Source organism: Oculina patagonica, chromosome 1, assembly GCF_052425735.1.
Source record: "Oculina patagonica isolate OP01 chromosome 1, crgOcupat, whole genome shotgun sequence".
NCBI lineage: Eukaryota > Metazoa > Cnidaria > Anthozoa > Scleractinia > Oculinidae > Oculina > Oculina patagonica.
This window is the reverse complement of record NC_135758.1, coordinates 13099189-13120961: the sequence shown is the minus strand read 5'-3', so window position 1 is coordinate 13120961 and position 21773 is coordinate 13099189. Positions and strand designations below refer to the sequence as shown.

The 21773-nt window shown below is 39.0% G+C and overlaps 2 protein-coding genes and 1 long non-coding RNA gene across 3 annotated transcripts in view; 2 read left to right on the top strand and 1 right to left on the bottom strand.

The window, feature by feature from the left end:
• The window catches only part of LOC144657437 (laminin subunit alpha-like), a 50681-nt gene extending 38837 nt beyond the window's left edge, over positions 1 to 11844 (top strand). The window contains exons 43-59 of the mRNA XM_078517782.1: positions 581 to 717; positions 1112 to 1265; positions 1565 to 1683; positions 2015 to 2183; positions 2795 to 3075; positions 3647 to 3803; positions 4309 to 4437; positions 4981 to 5132; positions 5837 to 6016; positions 6442 to 6681; positions 7235 to 7433; positions 7553 to 7711; positions 8840 to 8922; positions 9323 to 9423; positions 9543 to 9676; positions 10297 to 10540; positions 10990 to 11844. Coding sequence (XP_078373908.1) covers positions 581 to 717; positions 1112 to 1265; positions 1565 to 1683; positions 2015 to 2183; positions 2795 to 3075; positions 3647 to 3803; positions 4309 to 4437; positions 4981 to 5132; positions 5837 to 6016; positions 6442 to 6681; positions 7235 to 7433; positions 7553 to 7711; positions 8840 to 8922; positions 9323 to 9423; positions 9543 to 9676; positions 10297 to 10540; positions 10990 to 11144 — 2793 coding nt within the window. The 3' untranslated portion in view covers positions 11145 to 11844. The remainder of the gene's footprint in view (positions 1 to 580; positions 718 to 1111; positions 1266 to 1564; positions 1684 to 2014; positions 2184 to 2794; positions 3076 to 3646; positions 3804 to 4308; positions 4438 to 4980; positions 5133 to 5836; positions 6017 to 6441; positions 6682 to 7234; positions 7434 to 7552; positions 7712 to 8839; positions 8923 to 9322; positions 9424 to 9542; positions 9677 to 10296; positions 10541 to 10989) is intronic.
• A 1318-nt stretch (positions 11845 to 13162) lies between these two features.
• LOC144657426 (uncharacterized) lies at positions 13163 to 14389 on the top strand. Its single transcript, XR_013571526.1, has 2 exons — positions 13163 to 13361; positions 14132 to 14389. It is a non-coding gene; the product is annotated as an uncharacterized LOC144657426 (long non-coding RNA).
• Positions 14390 to 14889: 500 nt separating this feature from the next.
• LOC144657416 (uncharacterized) lies at positions 14890 to 21744 on the bottom strand. Its single transcript, XM_078517766.1, has 2 exons — positions 21683 to 21744; positions 14890 to 19263 (listed from the first exon to the last, which is right to left on the bottom strand). The coding sequence occupies exon 2, from the start codon at positions 19227 to 19229 to the stop codon at positions 17460 to 17462; it is 1770 nt and encodes a 589-aa protein (XP_078373892.1). The 5' UTR covers positions 19230 to 19263; positions 21683 to 21744; the 3' UTR covers positions 14890 to 17459.
• Positions 21745 to 21773: the final 29 nt, after the last annotated feature.

Genomic DNA, 21773 nt, shown 5'->3' with positions numbered 1-21773 from the left:
AACACAGCGGGCGATCCCGAGCGGTCAAGATGGCTTCATCTTGACCGCTCGGGTAGCCAATCAGAGCACGGGATTCGTTTCATCTTGACCGCTCACGGAGCTAGTCATATAATAATTAAAATTATTGCATGGTTGTCATTTCAGGCACGGTAATATTATCCAAGCTTATAATAAGTGAGCTTGTTGGATGACTGAGCTAAACGTGACTGTTAAACTCAAGTTAAACTTACTTCTTAAAAATCTCTACGGAAATGATTCAAATTGTGGCATACTAGTCTTACTAGACAAAAAAAAGTTTTAATACTGAGTTGGCATACATTGTATTGTCTCTCTGGTGTCGTGTACATAGTGGCTTTACATGAATACCGAGAGTGAGTTTACTAGCAGTTAATGAACTGAACGTGAATTAGCAGCTACGTACAGCCACATTTTGCAAGTTGAAACGGCTAACACTACCAGTGCCACGCAGTCTTGATCATTTATCAAGTTTTAGTATCGTGAGCTTGGGCTGCCTGTGTTTTTCGTTACTCATTCCCTTGCCTTCACATCGCATTCATGTATTGTGCTAATTTTAACATAGGCTCGAAGCGTGGCTCTGACTTTAGAGAGCGGATCATACGTGAAGTTCCAGTACAACCTTGGAACAGGACCTATTGACATCACCAACTGGGCTGTAAGAGTACGGCCTGGGCACTGGTATACAGCGTACGCTACACGGTTAGTTACTCGATGTGTTTCTATAGCGCGTGTTTACATGACGTCACAGCGACCATATTACTGCTCCCAAGCAATGAAATTTCTGGTTTTTTGGAATTGAGTTATTTGCCTATGTAAAATATCCAATTTTCTGGAACCGTGAAATCACCCTATAGTTGTCTACTGTAACGGAAAACGTCGGCCTTCAACAAAAAAACCCTCTTTAACTAAATAACGGCAAAAGAAGTTATTCAGGCTAATTCTATGAGTGGCAAGATTTGTTTAAAAGGTCGAACCAATCTAATCCAAAAGCCAAACTTATTTGTCAGTTGGACGGTGCACAACATTGTCACTTGTAAACAGCGCGTAGTTCCATTTTATGATACGCCTGACATGTACGTTTTTATTTCTGTAGCTATGAGAAGGAAGGACGGTTGACAGTGACAGATCACAGTCGGAACTTGAGCCGCACATACGAGGGTACCACAGACATAATCCCTGCATTCCTGACCACGGACTTCGACGTTGACGATCATATTTTTGTCGGAGGTCTTCCTGATGGAGTTATGGTGAGTACCATCTCGTTGCACATTTCTATATCGATCCCTAGCAAGTGTAGTGGCCTTTGCACTATTGCATTTAACATTTTAACATCTGAAACAAAGTACACGAACATGTATGTTCCACGCAGCCATTGGTTCGTTACGTAACCTTTCCAACGATTGCGTGACTAGCTGGGGTCATCATCATCATCACCTCATCATCATCTCATCAACATCATCATTACAATGTTGACATAATCCTCTGTTAACAGGTCACTTCATCATGTAATAACCTAGTTGTACTGATAATTTATTTTGCCTCCCAGATAAACAAGACTGACCGGTATTTTGACGGCTGCATCGACAACATTGTGCTAAACCAGGAGTCCCTGAATCTGTGGAACCCAGTAGAGGTGCAAGGAAATCGATCTTTCTGCACCAGAAGGTAGAACAACTCATTTTGATATTGTATTCTTACCCTCATTCAGCATGACCAGATGAAAGCGAATTATTTTGAGCACAAGCAATTGTGCACAAACTGTTCAAGTTGCTTGCTGCTTAACATTTCAAATGTAAGGAGTAAGGATTTTGTTGGTATAGACCTGTCCACTTGTACTGATTTTCGCCAAAAATTGTGTGCAGAGACTCGTGGTACAGACGTTAGCCCCTCAGGTATTTATTTAATGTATAATAAGCTTTAAGTATGTAAGGAAGATGTAAAAACGGGAACTGTCTTATAATTTTTATTGATTAGAATATGCTGTTTGTCTGAATAGGCCTCCTGACCAGGAAGACGTTATTCCAGGAACCAGTTTCTTTGGTATTCCAGAAGGACATGTGAAGCAGAAGATGGGAGAGTTTAACATTACTGGCGAGTCAGAAATGGAGTTTGAGTTCAGAACATTCCACAAAACGGCTTTCATCGCAAGTGTTTTGAATGGGCAGGTCTGTCGGCGTTTTTGTTTTATCAACGGTATCAAACCACAGTTCACATATGCAATCATCCATGCAACTCTCATCATTCTGTTTCCCACACAGGAACCAATAAACCCACAATAGCAGCTCATTTAGCCTTATCATATTTACCTGTTACTTGTTCAACTACCCCAATCTCGCTTTCGACTTGTAAACAGTTTGTAGGTGCCAAAGGTTTAAGAGGGATTTTGTGCAATAGTGGTTTGAACTGAAGTTTGCGATGTAGCGTAATAAGGATAAGGCCTGTTCCAAATGTGTGGGACCTTACAGCTTAGCAAAATACAGTGTGCCACCGGCAATGCACAGTTCATGGGTTCAAATCCCGTCGAAGCCCTTAGTTCCCTTTTACTATGTTTAAGCAATTGCATAGTTCACGTAGACGGTGTTTAGACGTGGCTTAAAGACCACTTTCCGAAGATGTGATTGATTTTCATCCGCGTCATGACTGGTTACCATCCAGATTCGTGCAGTTTTTGCTGGGTTTCCTATAATCTAGTTATGTTTTAGACTTACGCGACGTACGCGGAAACGATAATTACTAGTCATATGAACTGACACTGTATTCTGTTTGACTTTTTCAGAACTATGTGTATGGAGTGTACTTGAATGACAGCAGGGTGGCTTTCTACTTTAAGACAGCCAATCAAACGTACACAGTACATAGTAACGGCAACTCATACAGTGATGGTCGCTGGTACAGAGTGCACGTGGTACGCGGTCTGAGGAACGCCAGTCTGACGATCAGACCTGTGGGTCCGTCTGACAGTGGTGCAGTCGATCGTAACACGATGATGATATCACCCACACCTGTGTATCTTCCTGTAGGACAGTCTCTGCTCTTTGGTGGTAAAGATCCCAACAGGTAAGCTAGTGTATGTTTAGATTTACACCCACTTTCAGTGTTAAATGCATAGCGGCTTTCTATCGACATCCCTCTTTTGACGTGCTAAACAAACAACACGGATCGAAATCCGCCAATCACAGCCGCTTGCATGACTTTCGGACCTTGTGTGCTCATTTGCATAAAACCAAGAACGGTATGCATTGGTTTTGATTGTCTCATTTCAAACAGCACGTCGAAAGACGATATAGAAAGATGATGTCGAAAGTTGGATGTAGAAAGAAAGCTATGCACGTAACACTGAAAGCGGGTGTAAAGCTTCAGTCATCTGTCACCTTGTGGATATCTGGCGTTTTTGGACAGTGGTGTATCTCTATTTCTGTTGTTGTTGTTGGTTTTTCAGTAGCCGAAATCGCATTTTGTGTGCGAGGGAAGTTCGCGTTTAACTGCTAACTGGAGATACATTTTTATAAAAAAATAACCTCATTTCATGTTTTATGTTCTAGTTTTTCAGACGCATTTTGTGTTAGAGAACGCCTGTTATTTTAATTACTGGAAATATGTTTATGTTCGTTTTCGTCTTTCCCTGCAGCCCAATCAATTCTCCTGTAAGCACTTCATTTGCTGGTGGTCTACGGCATATCAACATCAGTAGTAATACATCTGAATCTCTCGTGGAGCGGTCACTCAACAACGCAAACTTAACCATCACAGCAGAGGGTGTGAGCTTCTCTGGTTTGCTTCCAGTGGTAAGACGAAGTTAAATACTAGTATAATGAAGCAAAAGGAATGACTGATCTTTACCAGCTAAGCTTTGTAAGGCTTGATAAGTTAGGAGCAGATTAATAATTGTAGATCAAGGCCCAGTTGTTCAAAAGGTCGATAACGCTACCCATTGGATAAATCGCTATCCAGTGGATAAGTCTTTTTAAAACATACTACGCTATCCGCCGGATAGTGATTTATCCAGTAGATAGCCGAAGCGCTATCCACCCTTTGAACAACTGGGGCCAGATCAACAGAATAACTTGGAGATTACTTTGATGTTTGCTTCTTTGGATTAAAGGAAGTGCGTCATTGATTTTAGCCAAATTTAGGCATAATAAAATGGCCACCAAATTGGGTGAAATATAACTTAAAATAGTGAGAACATTTCAATAAGATAGCAAATAAGTAATTCTAGCTAGCATTAAGTTTCATAGCCTGGCAGAACTTAATAAAATAGACTCAATTCAGCCTTTTTTTTTTCATTAGGTCGAGGAAGGTACTCGTTTCCTTGGCGACAGCTATGCTGCTGTGGAAACAGGTCAAGCACAGATGACGTCACTGGAATTCACGTTTAAAACACTCTCGCCTAGCAGTGTCCTTGTTTATAGTGGAGAGGTAACGTACGGTCAATAACGACTTTTTGAATGATCGAGAACGAGATTGAGAACGAGAACGAGTTTTGAATCTTAGTGCTTATGCCATTGGCTTATCGCTTATCGCTCTTCATACCAGTCATGTACGGATAATTTTCTGTTGCAGCCTTTGTTTGGGCTCGTCACGCAACGCTCCCTCCCCCGAGTCGTTGCGTGACGACCAAATAACCGCTGCGAAGGAAAATACGTACACGGCGATAAACCCCTATTTAACTTGTCAGCAACAGGGAGGAGGGAGGACTCTGAGAACGTAACTGGATAAGAATTTGAAAGTCATAGTCGTACTCCATCTCGTACTCATTGTATTACTCTGTAATGTTATTTTTATACAGCTTCAATTACGGTTATTTGTTTGGTTTTTATCTTTGCTATTCGTAAAAGCCTACCCTAAACTTTCAAATGTAACAGAAAATCTTTTTGAATGATTATTTCCAGCAGTTTACAACACTGGCATGCATTTGTAGTTGTTTAATATTCTGTTAACAAACTTTTGGTATTATTGCAGGGTCCGTTTTTCTATGTGGCACTTCTTCATGGGAATATTTATTTAGTGCACACCACAGATGTGAGTACAGCGTTCACTCCCATTGTAAGCGAAGGAGAAACACTCAATGATGGCGCCTACCACACTGTAAAAATCGAATTGAGAGCGGTGGGGTGAGTGAATTTTGTCATCTCTGACTTTCACTTACGTTTTCAAAAAGCTGTTTATCACTAAAGAGACAGTTTCCCGGCTGATCGTATGTTTATAAGTATGGCCTGTAGCTACAGCTATAAACTTGCTTGGTATCTGATTGGAAACCATTAAACCTTATTTATTGTTATTTTTACAAATTGTTCGTAATTCAGTCTTATGACTGCAATGCATGATATTTTTTAATAGAGGGGATTATTATATAATCTTGTAATACCACAGAAAGAACACCAAAACCGGTGAAAGCAAAGATTAAAAATTTCCCCAGAATGGCAATTATGATTTCTTGACATCTTGTTACAAAGTCAACCTTGATGACCTGTAGTTCACTTGCATCTCGTAATCCTCTACTTCTTCCCTTGAATATATGTTCTATTTTGGTCTGAAGAATCTTTTATCCAATTTAATTGTTTTCTTGGTTGCATTTGACAGTATCGTACGGAAATTAGTAAAGAGAACTTTTGATAATCAGCCGGGTCATTTTGATACACTATTTTAAAGGACCAATGTCATGGCTACGATAAGTTTCAACAAACTTGAAACGTTACAGTAAGGCTAAATTTTGAACATAACCTCCAATTTCAAGAATAATTCACACCTTATTTCTTTCTTATTTCTTGTTTCTTTTCTTTTCTTTCTTTCTTTTTTTTTTTTTTCATTTTACTAGGAGCAACGTAATTCTTGATGGCAATGCCTTGTCGATACCTGATGGTTTTCCCGCGGGCGCTGTTCGTCTCAATGGAAGTGTGTTGATAGGAGGCGTGGACGAACGAACAACCGTACCGAGGGCTTTTCCGGTTATAAACTCGTTTGAAGGAGGGATGAATGTCCTGAAGCTGAACGGAATGTAAGTTGCTGTTACGAAAGAAATTGAAACGACAAAGCATTTTTGGTGAATGTGTGACCGATGCCAAGCGCGGGGAAATGTATGATTGACTGGTGCCAAGCGCAGGGAAAAGGCGGCCAAGGAAAGGAATGGTATGCTGGGTGCCAGTCCCGGTGACATCTTCGACTTCTTCGTCTTCCATTGGTTTTCCATTGACAGTGACGCAATGAAAGAGGGAGCTTGATAGTGTCAAAAATAATCAAATTTTCTGTAGTAGCAACGGTACAGCATGTCTGTTTAAAAAAAGCTGCAGTTTCACTGGCAAGAAAAATGCATTCTGTTGCCTTATTTGATGTCACTTATTTTGCATTGTCATGTGTTGTTATGAAAATGACAACGAGGACATCTTCGTTTAATTTAACACGTGGTTGTGTTTCTTTTTACAGAAATGTCAACATCTTCTCAGGACGAAGCAGACGTGTATCATTGGCTGGAGTGTCACCTGAACTGAACGTCATACCAACAGCCCTCCCCACCACCCCACCCCCCACACTACCACCTCCCACTTGTGGTAACCCGTATCCACCCCTGCGAAATTCATCAGCAGAAGATGAAGTTCGCTTGGAAGGCACTGATTACATCGCCTTCTATGCAACTGCTGATGTATTAAACTATACCCAAAATCGGTGAGTACTTATGATTTTGGGTGATCTTGGTTTAAGTGTTAAGTTCAGAGCGGTTCTTTATAAAATTACTGCAGTAAAGCTAAAAACAAAGCCATCCCAAAGCTAATTAGCTCAGCGGCATTTTGACATTAATTAAACAAAAAAGTACTCGCAGTAAACCATGTTACTGTTGCAAGGCTGATAAAACAGTCAATTTATGGCAAGCGCGCCAAAGCAGGCAACCTGTGACAAGCGTGGGAAAACAGGTAACCTGTGGCAAGCGCGGGAAAATGTGCAGCCTGCGGCAACTGGCCAGCTCGAGAAAATCGCGTGAACCAAATCACCTGTTATTTGGATATAGGTATGTTATTTGGACCAATCACTCTTTTAGCAAATGTAAAACGACAGCAAGCGCATAGTTACTTTAATTAGACACTTGAAATCCACAGAAGTACTCATTTCCTAGACGTTTCTTTAAGAAAACGACGATCATAAATTATGGGTCTGCAATTGAAATACTGTTTAAGATTCTGTCTTTAGATTACTAATCTTGTGATGCTGTGTTTTCTATCAGGTTTGTGATCTCCGTAAGGTTCCGTTCACTTGTACCGAATGGAGTGCTGCTCTATGCAGCAAATGACATGCAAAATCCGACTCATTTTATCATTTTGGAACTCGTAAATGGCCGCTTGGTGTTCAAATACAATGCAGGATACAAAACAGTTAAAGTGATGAGCACTCTTAGCAGCTACTCTGACGGTCAAGAATATACGGTACGGCCATTATTATTGCATTATTGTTCTCCCGACTAATTCACGGATTTTAGCCAAAGATAAGTTGAGGTCAGAAAATGATTACCGGCAAACCTGACGCATTTTTTTCTTTAACTTAGGTTCAACTGCTAAGAATTGATCAATTCGGCGCCATGTTGGTTTCAACGAATAACGACTACGCCAAACAGCGAGCAGGAGACTTAAAACCAGCAATGATTATCAACAGTCCGTACTACTATGGAGGGGTACCCCCGGGTACCAATGTATCCGTGTTCGAGGTAGAAACAACATTCATTGTCATGTAGTGATTTACGAGCTTGGTACATGTAAATATCGTTGCACAAAATATAAAATATAATGCTGGTTAGTTTTGTACACATAGCCTATAGTCCAGCGCTCGAGACTAACGGTAGCTAACTGGCCACAGGCTAGTAGCACAGTTTTGGCTAGTAGGTTCTGGGATTTCATGAGCCAAAATGGCTAGTTAAAATTTCAGGAATTTGATTGGAAGAAAACCATACATCAAAATCAACTCTAAGAGAACAGTACTAACAAGTACAAGTGTCTTCACGTATAAAATTATCGGAGACTGTGACCAAGCTGAAATTACCAAAAAGTAACCTAAAATTAACCCTAACGGTGATGATAACAGGGCCAGTAAAGACAGCAAAATGCCTATGCTGAAACATAGGTTTGCTTGAGAATTCGGGCTAGTAAAAAATTGTTTTTTGCTAGTGAAAAAAAAGCTGTCACTAGCCAAGAAGCTAGCTAGTCTCGAGCCCTATAGAGCGGTTTTCACTTGAGTGTCGAAAGTAAATTGCGTTTGCTTTGGTTTTGCATTACTACGCTTAGTGATTGGCTTAAAAATCTTGCGCCACTTTCTCAGCCAATCAGAACTAAAACCAAAACCAATCGTGACTCGCTCGCGCACGTTTTCCCGCACTTCGTGCCAGCTACGTGTATTTGCTTCGAGTTTTGATTGGTTCACTGGATTGTCTGTGTCGTTTGTGATTGGTCAGAGTAATTACTTTGGTTTTGGTTTTACGATACTCAATTGAAAACTGCTCTATACAGTGGCTATGTGGATAACACTATCCAACGGATAGTTCACAGTGAAATCCCGATTTCTGGAACCTCTTAGGGAAACGAAGATCTTGTGGAAAAATCGGGGTAAAATTGGAGTGTTTAACTTGACTGAGTGATACATACGACTTTTAGTTTGAATTATCAGTAGGCTTGAGAAATCAAGGGTTCGAGAAATTGGAATTATAGATAAGTGTTAATCAGCTTAGGATTTGTCCAGTTCATGTCGTTGTGCAATCTTTGAACAGCCCTTACCTGACAATCTGTCCCGTTATTTCTTCAACGATTTAATTTCTGTAAATTTTGTGTCTTTTTGTTGATAGAGCAATGGAGTTGGTTTTATTGGATGTCTGGGAGCTCTTGTAATTCAAACTGCGGACTCTCGAACCAAGACCTTCAATCCTCGGTATGAAACTTATTAGAAATTAATAAAATTTAATCTTCTTTTAGCTATCCGTTTAGCATCATTTCCTATGGCAAACGTCAGATTTCTGTGGATTGTGTTTGCTTTAATATTATCTTAAGTCCATCGAAAGAAGTAAAAAAATTCTCGAGTTCAGAGCAAACTATAAGCTACTTACTTTCATGTAATATATCAAACACGAGAGATATTGTTCCATTTCATTTTCAAACACCGAGAGGACAGAAGGAGTATTTCTCGACGAAATTCGAGTTGCTTGGAAGTGTGATAAAACACTCCCGAGTGTTTGATATACCTTCTCAATCGAAGCTAACACTAAAGAATAAACGGAGAAACGTAATCGTAAAAGCCCGTGCTAATTGAGATTTCTTTTTCTTGCTTTTAGAACTGACAGAGACGAAGGGGATTCCAACTACGATTTCAAACCATGTTATAGCGAGATACAAGCCCAGGCTGGTTTCCATGGTGATGGACACATCGTGTATGGTAAGAAACAATATTGAAACCACAGCATTTTCAGTTGGAAATTGCGTTGCTAGTGAGTGGTTCGCCATTCTTTGTGTCCTTTACTTACATTTTTTTTTTTTTTTTGCTTTGTTTCACAGATGCAAACTACTCACTGCCTGCTGAAACGGATTTACAGATCAACTTCCGAACCACCACTCGTTCCGGGCTCCTCTTATCCATTACCAACAGCTCAGGACCTGGGTCCGTCACCGTGGAGCAGCTGGACGGGCAGGTGAGATGAGACATACAGTGCCGTCAATCAGCAGACAGTTAGCTTTTTGCCAGGCTCCGGGTGTTCAATGACGGATAACGCTATTCGATTCACTAGATAGTGATTTTCCGACGATAACTCACTATCGACTGGGTGAGAGCTGACAAAGCTAACTTCGCTATCCACTGTATAGTGATTTATCCAATGAATAGAGTTATCTATCATTTGAATAACCTACGAACGCAGACGGTTTTCCGCCTGATGTTTTATCCTGCCGCGGAGATCCGTCTGCTTTCACAAGTTATCCTTTGAACTGGATCCAGGATGAGATGAAAGATGTTAACCATCCCGCGAAGTAACAAAGTGGTTATGATTCTCCTCTGTCCTGGGGGAATACAACTTTATGTTTATGACCGTCGTCGTGGGCCCAAGTCAAAATGCGCCAAATAAAAAAAAAAAACACTTTCTTGAATAAGTTTGCCTTATGTCGGGTATACGTAGTCTCTCGCTTAGTGGCCCAGCCTGCCGTTCTTTAGGCTTGTTACGCAATGATTCCTAGAGAGGATTGCAGGATTGTGTGACTAGTCAAAAGAACTTCTGTTTAGAAAACCTTCTTACAAACCCGTTGATTGCACTTTCAGATAATTCTCATTTTCAACGATGAACGCAACTCGTCTGTGATCCGCTGGACCGACCCATCCATCCCAGTGGACGGACAGTACAACGCTTCATTTCATCTCTGTGATAATAAGTTTCACCGAGTTCGGGTGAAAAGGAACATAACTATCGTTGAGTTACAAGTGGATGAGCACTCGCCTGTTACTGGCTCAGTACCATCTGACTACACACTAGAGCATGGAACATTTCACATTGGAGGTGTACCAGGTAACACACACAAAATAACAACATGCTTCTGTGTTTTGGACTCTGTCTCTTTCCTCCTCCTCTCTTTTCCTTTTTCTATCTATTTCATCCTACATGTAAATAGTAATAAATTCCTGCTTCGCCCTTCCGTCCGTTTGAAATAGGCAAGTTCCAGTAAAAAAAACCTGCTTTTTCGTTGGGAAAGTTACCTTTAAAAGGAGTGTGAATGGTTATAATTACATGAGGCTTATTTGAACAGATTGCATCGAGATCAATATGTGGAGGGAAGGGGAAACCTTGGTTAGAAGTGGTCTTAGAGCTTATGTTCCCTTTATAATAATGTTTATATTAAATAATAAAGATGGTAAATTTTAAGCTCGGTAATAAATAATAAAGATAAGATGTTCTACATGACACGAGCATGGGACAAAGAAAAATTATTTTAATGTTTATATTGTTATGTTTTTCAGATGGTTCTGGTTTTGAGACTCATAGTGGCATGTCTCATAAAGGACTCACTGGCTGTGTACAGACCGTAAAAATTGACGGACAGTCGGCAAGCCTCATAAGAAATGCTCAGCTGCATAAGGTGCAGAGAGGTTGTAATGCACCTAGGACGGCTTAGTGTAGGAGCCGTAAATAAAGGAGTGACGAAATGTATTTTTATATAATTAAGTAGAAAATTGTCATGTGATATGTTTGTTTTCCACAGTGTTTACTTATTTTTGTTGTTGTTGTTGTTTTGTTTTTTGTTTTTTTATCATAGCTGTTTTTGTGACATGTTTTCAAAATTTAGAAAGGGTGAACTTTGTGTGAAATTCTGCGCTGATTCTGCGATACAACATTTGTGATGTTTGACTGCTCGCCTGTTTTCTAAAATAACGTAATTGTTTGTTTGCCTTATTATAGAATTTGACGTATATCAGTCAAATGTTTGAATTGTATTCGCGTAGGGCCCTTCATCCCCTAAAGATTTCCTTATTTCACAAAAACACTCTGTAGGTTTTGACTGTAATAGCCTGTTGGAGTGCAACGGATACTATAATCTCATTGATTTAAGTTTCTTTCTAGCTTTTCCGTCCAATCAGATTACTTTTCAAATTTTATATCTAACAATGCTGTGAAAAGCGTTATTTTTTAAACGCTAAATTGATTTGATAGCTTGGCCGCAAATTGTAAACTAGGTAAATCGAATATAGTGCTTTTAATAATTTAATATAATAAACTAATAATTTCATTTAATTTGGTGGCAATTATGTAAATGCCGCCAAACGCTCGACAGTGTGTACGAAGTGTGAACATAAATAAAACTTCACTGAACTTTACGTGTCATTGTTTTGTTGCTTACAATCCGTTTAGACGCAGTTTTGCGGATCCCACTTGAATTTATTGCGCGAAGGCGAAAAAATGATAGGACTTCTTGCAGTCTAGAGTGGTTAGGTCGACAGACTGCAAATCTGAAGATCCCAAGTTTACGTGCCGTTCTGATCGCTAGCTATACGGCAAGCGTGAGCTTGCCTTTCATTTTGTTACCTTTTTAATCGAATTCCAAAATTAATCCCTCATAAAAATAGGGGAAAAATCCCACTTTCACGTCAAAGTACGAACGGCAGAAGTTGAACTTTTGCCGTTCGCGGCAAAACTAATCCGGGAATCCTAAACATGCTCAATCTCTCTAATGATGTTTCATGGTAGACCCGAGTTCAGCTCTTGGCCACGCTGAATTTGATTGCAAGAAAACTGAGTAAAAGTACTCACTCGAAGGTTCCATGTATACGTTACGGCGAGCCTGGGTAAACGCGTTCGGCAGGGATGTAGAAGGGGACTGATTCCAGCAACGAATCTATGGTAGACGCCAAGGGGTGGGCGCCCTTCTTTTCACTCAATTAGACATAACGTCACTAAAAATTTAAGTTTGGGCCGAAGAAAGTCACGGGCAATGATGTTGATGGTACAAACGAAATTAGGTGTTTTGTTTTGTTTTTGAAGGAAAACTGTATCAAGATTAAGATACTTTTTGACAATTTCAAAGATAGTGCACGTGGCCAAATTTAGGTCATGGAAAACTTTGAATAGTCATTTTTTTTTTTTTTTTTTTTTTTTATTATAATGAGTTTTTTTTTTAATATAATTTTAAAAACCTAAAAAAAATTTTTTAAAAAAAATTTTTTTTTTTTTTTTTTTTTTTTAAAAACCCAAAAAAAAAAAAAAAAAAAATATAAAAATAAAAAAAAATAAAAAAAAAAAAAAAAAAAAAAAAAAAAAAAAATTAAAAAAAAAAATTGGAAAGGTTATGAAAAGTCAACAAAAGAGTTTAAAAGATGCTGGAAATTAATGGATGTTTCGCTAACTTTTGTATAAAACATAACTTACCTATTGTCCACCAATGAAAGAACTAAAAAATTCGGACAGTTTGTCCCACTTAACAAGTCACAATTCCAACAAACGAAAGCGAACTTTATCGAGCGTAATATGTAGTATCCATACCCCTTTCATTGCTTAAGTCGAACAAAGATTGCTTGACTAGTAGAACAATTTGAAAATGATCTCATTTAAAGAGTGACGTCACGCGTTTGAGTATGACGTGTATCATTAAGCACGCGCCTAGCCGTTCAATTAGCACAATTACTCGTTACGCCATTGTTTGTCTTTTAATTAACTCTGCCAAACAGATCAAGCTATCGGGTATTGTGTAACCTTAAACATTGAAGAAGTTAATTTTAAAATGAAGAAAGTCATCGTCGCTAGTGTGACCATAGCTGTTGCAGTTGGCGCGGGGGTCTGGCTCTACAAGTATTGGAGGAAGAGAGGCAGCGACAAAAACAGCAGTTCTGAGGATGAGGTAAGTAACTCGTAAACAGAAAGACAAGCATGGTGACAAATAACGAGAGAAAATATTTGTACAAAGATGTTCATCATTAGATAGTGAGAGCGACAGTGGGAAAGAAGACAAGCAGTTTTGCAGTTTTTACGACTGTGCGTGTGACTCGCAATTCGTGCTCGATAGAGCGGTTTTCAAACGAGTGTTGTAGAACCGAAACCATACTACAGAGATCACACAGACAATGCAGTGAGCCAATCAAAACACGAACTATATAGATGTAGCCAGCACGGGGTACGATTGCTTTTGGTTTTACTTCCGATTGGATGAGAAAAAGGCGCGAGATTTTTGAACCAATGCAAAACCAAGGCAAATGTGAGTTACTTTCGACACTCGAGTGAAAAATGTATGGTATTATTAGTAATGTAAGTGTAGTAGTGTAGTGTTAGCTGTCGTATTGCAAGTTGTGTTTTGGTGTGTTGTAAAAAATAAAACGTTCACGAGTGATCTTGGTAACAATGTTCGCGCGTTCTACCGTAAACCGACTCTCCTGCAGGATAAAAGTCTCAAAGTTTTCGAAAAAACTTTAGGCATACTACTAACGACATAATCAAAGGCTTATCCGGGACAAGTTCTCTTTAACTTCGAGCCAACAAACAAGATACAAGATACAGAGTAAGCTCAACTAGCATGGAAAGAAATTCTTAAAATGTTTGCGTTTTATAAAATGTGTGATGCTTCTTTCTGCCTTTTCTTTATTATAACTGTTTTTTTTGGTTTTATGTTTTTAGCCTGGTGTGCAGAAGGTTTATTGAGAAAGAAAAATTAATATATGACAAGCGAACAGAAAAGTACAAGACAGGCTTCCAAAGAATAAAATCAAAAAAACTTTTTCCATCTACTTTCTTTATCATGAAATTTATTTCAACCAAAGAAAGATATCAAAAAGAAAGGAAACAAACCACAGCAAATGACTTGAAGAAAAGAAAAGAAAAGAGACATTACTGGAAGATATAATACTTTTAGTATTGTTATTTATTAATGCTATTATAGTTACTATAGTTTCTAAATAATTATCCAAACCACAAAGTGATACAATTACAGAAGAAAATAAAAAGAAAGAGAGTTATTTAAATTGAGGACACATACACCTTTTGTACTATCATTGTTTTATATCTATTTTTCCATAATTTATCCCAACCGAAGAATAGCAAAAAAAAAAAAACAACAACAGTTAACATTTCAATTTAAAAAAGCAAAAAAAAAAATCAAGATAACAAAATGTTCAAAACACCCCCAAAAAAAAAGCAATATAAATGTAGTTCGTTAAAAACAAACCCAAAAAATGAAAACAAAAAAAAAACAATCAAGAATTATTTTTTAAGAAAAAATAGCACCATCAGTAAAATAAGGGAAATAAAATAAGGATTTTCTGTTTTGTTTTGTCACTGTAATTGTGTGCTGGGTAAAACTGTTAGTAAATCTGGGATATCTTGCCAAGGGGATAAAACAAGCTAATGAGTAGTGAACAGGAGAATTGTTTTTGTAAAGGTTGGTCCCAAGTCCTTACAAAGCAGTTGGCCACCGTATTCAATGAGGGATTCTCGAAACCATGGTAACATGAAAAGGATATTGCCCATGTTCCTTTCGTCATCTTTAATCACTCAATCTGCTACTGCATTGCTAACACATTCAGTGTAACCCTCTTAAATCCCTTTACTAATTCCCTCGGCTTATTTTAAAATTTTCATTTGTTAGAATGTGTATGCCAATATAATAAGAAACATCACAGCACCATTCGAAAGTATGTACATGCCGGGGCATGCCGACATCACAAACAATGACGTAGCTTAGCGTAACATTTCATTTAACGACTATATAAAAAAAATTGCACAATATCAAAACCCGAGAAAGACTTTCTGGTCCTTAGCGCCTTCAAGAACATGGTATCTTGTTCTAAAATGCCCCTTTATCTCTTGGGAGTTGCCAGACCGGGGGGAGCACCTCCCTACCTCTACTTTTCCCTATTACGTATAAAACATACGGAAGTTCAGATATTTTCTCGGTGCAATTCGCACTGTTTTTATCCTTTTACTTATTGCGTTCGACGGTAGGAGAACGCATCCTAATCTTGCGGTGGCCTGTGGCCCCGTGGTTGTCCTGTGAACGCACAAGCGAAAGTGGTTCTATGTGTGGTATTATGTATGTCGGTATGTGTCAAGTTGGCCTCGATCTCATGTGATTAGACATTAGAAAGCAATTAATTGCGTCACAGCAACGTCAACAAAGACAGCGCGCGCAAAAACAATTCATGAAGCCGAAAACGCTAGGCTGTAAACAATTTTTGTGTTCGACGGTAGGAAAACAAATCCTAATCTTGTGGTGGCGTGTGGTCCCGTGACTGTCCAGTGAAAGTCGTTTTATGTGTCGTTCTATGTATCTTGGTATGTTGCAGGTTGGCTAATTAATGACGTCGCACTTTTTTGCGAGAGACCCTGGGAGCGAGGTTGATTCGTTCTAACGATCTTCTTCGGTTTGCGTTTGTGAATTTGCCATGTAAGTTGTGCTGAAAAATACACGTTTCGGCAGTCCTCCTTTTAACAGTAGTAAAAAAATTGCCGTGCTGCCTCGTGCACTGTTGGATTGAGATTGTTTCTCTGATAGTTTCAAGTGATGTTGGATGCGCGCTTTATGTTGCACACGCTGTCGTTTTAAATTTGTATGACGATATAAACAGTCGTGTAACTCGGATTACGTTTGCTAGCCTTATCATGTGTATCTATCTTGGGTCGAACGCACTCCAATAATCTCTGCGGATTATTACTAGTCAATAATCATTTTCCTACTACCATATCATACTTAAGAGACGGGAATATGGGTCAAGGCTGTCAATGCGCAGCTAAAGTACATATATTTTCTATTGGGCAAATACAACTGCACAGATGAATGGTCCAAATTATAGCCTTGCGAATAAACGGAGGGGGGAAGATAAGGGTCGCATCTCCACGAATAATTCTCGTTTTTTTTTTTGTTCATTCATCGTTCCTTGCGTTGCTCTCAAACTAACCAAACGCCTGGAACAGGCTTCCTTGTATAAGAATATAACGAAGCATTTTAACAACGCGAACAAAATTTACGCGTAATAAAATTAACGCGAATTTAAGAAAAGTTAAGTTCTGGTTAAAATCTTATCGTAAAAAAGTTAACTTCAATAAAATTAAAGCGAATTTTTGAAATTCGCGTTAATCATGTATCGTTAATTTCCTATAATAAGGTAAATGTAAAAGAAAAGCTAGTTGAAGTAGATACAAAAAAGAGTTAAATGAATAGTTCAATTTGTCCACGATGACATTTTAAGTGTTCTTGTAGTTCGGAATGGCATATTGATATTAAAGTTATATGCAGTACGGTTTATGTGTACATTTGAAAATTAGACCGTGACGTTTTAACCCCCTTTCCCCCTCCCCCCTCTTTGGTTACCTCTTTACAAAATTAAATTAACTCATTAAGGTTACTTAAATCACAAAATTGCAAAATATGACATGTAATGTTGAAACATATTACAGTGCGACGCGCTGTACCGTTGGCAGTTCATAAAGTTCTTAATCATTAATTTTTCGCAAACTCATTAAAATTCATAAAGTTAAAACAAAGTTAACCGTGAAGGAGGGCTGGATATCTGGTCTTACTGTAATTGCGTTTGATATATTACTTGACAACCTTTCGGCATCTTTGTGACAACTTTTTGATAGCCTCTGTTTTCAATGGCCAATAAATGTGATAAGTGAGGTGGAGTTGACAATTGTCGTAGAGCAAACGTGGAACTTGACAACTTCGCCTCTCGTAGTTCTTGGAACTTTAATGGCCAGTTCAAACAAAAACCATTAGAAAATGTTGTAAAAAAGATGAGGAGAAGTTGTCAAAAGTCAATCAAAAACTTTATCAAGTGGCAATGGTAAGGAAGGCAGTACTGTAATATGTATACGGCAATAGAAATGTTAATCCTAGATGACTCTGTAATGTCCTTAAGATTTAAAACCAAGTACCTGTCATTTTGTTCATGGTTTTCAGGTAATGTTTCGCTGTCTTTACCAGAATTGACTTCCAGTCAGCAATCATTCACATTTCGTTGGTTTCATTGTAACGCTCATCTGCGACTTTCATCACCGCTTCCCAGCGCAAAATGCCCCAGATAGTAAACGTACGGATTGGTGGAGTTTCGTACTGGAAGACATGCGCCTCATACGGTTCACACCAGCACTTTTGGAATCGATCATACTTTAAAATGTCACCCCAGAGTGGGCGCGACACTTTGAATCTCACTTTAATCTTTCTTGCATTGGAAGGGATATGAATGCGTTTTCCACTCCCTCTCTCTTGTTTTGTGATTTCTTCTCCGTTTACAAAAAAGCTTACAATCATTTTGGAGACCCAGTATCCCTGGGATATGTATCTAACATTTCCATCGAACAGTTTTTCAGAGATGGCTTTGGTAACTGCATCACGCCATTCTTGAGTAAGGCCTTGGCCAACTACATAGTGCTCTTCCGCGCTTTTACTTTCCACAGAATCATCCAGCTGCTTCTCAGTAAACTCAGCCATTTTCCTGATCACCAGTTTCGTTCCCTTCGAGGCTAGAGGACTTGGAATGCGCCGGGCCAGACTGCTTGCTTTCGACGGTTGAGAAACTGGTTCTCCAATTGTTCCAACAAGATCTGCAGACGTAGCAGCAGTTTGATTACTGGCCATCGCCTTGGCAACACCAATCCCTGCCATCGTTGCAGCTGAGCCTGCTACAGCTGCAGCAGCAGCGTGACCCATTGCCTGATTAAAGGGGACATTCTGGCCATCGACAAACTTTTTTCCTGCATCGGAAACTAGAGACGTTGCCGCTCCGCTTAAAGCGCCAATAGCTGCTCTACATACCAGGAACTCACCCAGTTTGAGGGCAGTGGACTCCAAAAGTGCCACTCCTACTGCGGCACCTCCAGGCATAGCTGCAAGTACATAACCAATCCCTGTGTTCAATAACCACTTGTGCACGTCGCACCCATCTGCAATGGCCTCCTTGCTGATAGTCTGCTTTAACGAAGACAACCCACCCGAGATATTAGCAACTAGCCACGGGGATGACAAACCAGCAGTAAGAACCACTCCCACGATGCCTAAAATTGTAAGCCCCGCCGACAAAGCGAGCAAACCCATTCTTTTAATCCAGGCTAACCTTTGCTCTATGGTTTCGCACTCGGGCCAAAAGATAGATTTGAAGTGCTTGACCGACAGCCAGCCACTGTCGTAGTCAGCCATGTTGTGGTACCTTGCACGCTTTTCTCTATCTTGCAGAATATCGTACGCCATTATCACCTCCCGGACTATTGCTTCGTCACCATCGTCGTTGAATTCGGGGTGCCATATCCGGAGTTCTCGAATGAACGCCGTTCTAATTTCTTCATCTTGCTTTTCCTTTGACATGGCACGCACTTCTTCCATGTCTAGCCTTAAAATGTTGTATAGATTACGGCCTCGATCAAGGGATCCTAGCTCTTCGTCCCTGTTCATTTTTCGACGGCATTCCTTTTCCTCTTCTGGATAATTGACAATGTCGTCTTCTTTGAGATTAAGTGTATTTGATATCTTTATTACCCTGTCTCCAACCCATTGCTGAGGTTTTAGTAAGACAACCTTTCTCGGTCGTTTATCTTTGCATCTTACAACGACTTCAAACTTGCAATCTTTGTCGCTTGAATGAAGAAACTTAGTATTCGGCCCGATTGATTTTGATGTGTATGGCAGCCAACAAACAACATCCCAGGTGACGTAGAGGTTAAGGGTGACGTGAGCATTCTCCGATTCGTTTATGATTAGCAACGATTTTTGTTTTCGTACCATTTCTGACTGAGCTAAGTAAAGATTTGATCAGTTCCTGTAGAACAAATAAATATGTTGTAAGGATATTGCCAGGCTCATTTTGAAGAATACCGAAACATGTATATAATATAACTGAAAGCAAATTTTTATGTGAAGAAGTTGCCTCAAGGTTCCTTGCTTCTCTCCCCAGTAATGAAACTTAGATTCTTCTGTTTCAATTGAGTGCAATTAAGAGTGATTAACGATCGGCCGGGCAAAAATTTGATTTCGTGGCAGAACTTGGAAAATGGATTTTCTTCGTTGTTGCTCATTTATAGCTTTAAGGTAGATAAGAAAACTGATGTAGTTTGTTTCCCCTAGAAATCTTCTTATTTTAGGAAACAAAGAAAATCGATATCGGTGGTCGAAGTCACAAATTTCCTAAATTTTTAACCCGAAATTAGCTATTATGAACACTCCTCGCGTTCGCTCACAAAACCGCGCAGAAAAATTTGGTCACTTCCTATCAACATAAAAACTTTTTTTTTCAGTAGAATATAACTTCAGGGCTTTAGCCCAACTCTTTCAACTGAAAAAAAAAGAACAGACGAGGAATGCCCGTCGACGATAACAAAAATTGGAATGAAAAAGTGATTTTCATCAACAGTATTTAGCACGAGCTATAACTTTATAGCTATAATTCTCGCTCAAACATGCATATAGATATTCTTATTAAACATACCTGAGAATTGGCTTGGGTTATTGGAAGGATTCTAACTTAGAGGGCATTAAACTTCAGCAAATTTCCACAACATGATCGTAAACTGTGTATACACTTCCAATAAAGGACGGATCATTATTTTCTTGGAGGGGGGGGGGGGGGTGATGAAAAATTTTCCTCTGCAAACATTTTTTCAAAATTCTTACTATTTTTTGGTTTACATATCGTGTTTGCAAACAATTAAATTTGTCTTTCCAGGCCCTGCAAACAATTTTTTTTCAATATTTTTCATCCCCCCCCCCCCCCCCAAAAAAAAATAATGGTCCGTCCCTTACCAAACGCCACGATAATGAAATACATCAGGTTTCTTATCTACCTAAAAGCTATTAATAAACAAAAATGAAGGAGTTGATTTTTCAACTTCTGCGGTTTTTATTTAAAGTTCTTCTTAAACTGAATGCTACAACTCGGTTGCAAATCACTGAAACCAAGCTGGCAAAATTAGGAATAGCTCCATCGAGAAATAATTTTGGATAAGAAGACGTATGGAAATCAACAACATTACAAAACAAAATAAAATTTTGCAGTGTCAAAGAGAGAACAAAACAATTAAGGCTGGCTGAAAATTGACTCGCTGTCTGGAGTTTGAATAAGGTTTGAGTTCAGTTCCTGCTGCGATAAAACGGCTCCGTGTCTTCATAACGAATTAAATGTCTTTTTTAGTCCTTCTCAGAATTTTTAGCGGGTTCCAGGAACCGACTAAAAGTTGTCACAACGAGATTTGTAAATATAACAAGCTATACACTAATGGTACAGGCTGCTTTGATAAGCGTGGAACGATGCTTTATTAGAGGCTGGACACGAGGCGTGGGTAATATAAAAAACAAACACTCGTCGATGTACCCAAACTCAGACAAATATGAACCGTAATTCAAAACGAGATAGTCCGACACATCATATGTGACATATGACCCTTCATTAATCAAGTTATCCATAAAGACAAACATCACTCTTTTGTTGCACATAGGAAAAAAACCCAAACGTAACTCTTTAACTATTTGTAGCAATTATTTTGTGAGAGGGGATTTCTTTTAATGCTAATTTGTGTCAAATTAGGCAAATTGAGCTGTAAAACAAACAGAAGTTCCAGGGCTGCTTTAAATGAATGACTACGAGCTGATCGGAGAATCCTTGTCGCTTTACGAATTACAGGCTGCATATTGTGCTGATGGAAACTAATCATCAATCGCTTTTTCCCGTGTATGCTAGCATTCATGGATTAAATTTAGTGGAACAACGTTACATGTATACCTGCACGATATTTTAAGGTTATTCTTTTAGAATCATGAGATGCATATGGTATTTGCAGCCACGAAAAGAAATGATTACGATCCTCTGCCTTTTATAAACAAACACGATTACTTGAAATCCAACCTCCTGCCACGATTCTCAAGCTAAGTGAATTAAAGAATCCGAAAAACCAGTGCCATAAAAATCCATAAGATAAATAAGCCATATGCTGGGGTGCTTAAAATCTTCTTCAATCTGTGGTAAACGTGTAAAATATGTGTGATTTCTAGAGAGTGTTTTGGAGCGAGGGTCGTCCGCCCTGTTAGCCCGTTATGTTTTAGAAGAAAGCCTCTTGTCATGTCAACGTACGTAAGTGAGTGCGTAGTAATGACAGTTATGAATTCGTAAGCAATTCCTTGCGGCTACTTTCAGTAATGTTACGTATCTCATCATGCGATTATTCAAATGAAACAAATCATCTTACCTGAGCAAAATTGCCAAAATCTCGGAAACGAACGCTAAATGACTACGTTGCAGTAAAACAACATTCCGACGGTATTAAATTTACCGGAAAC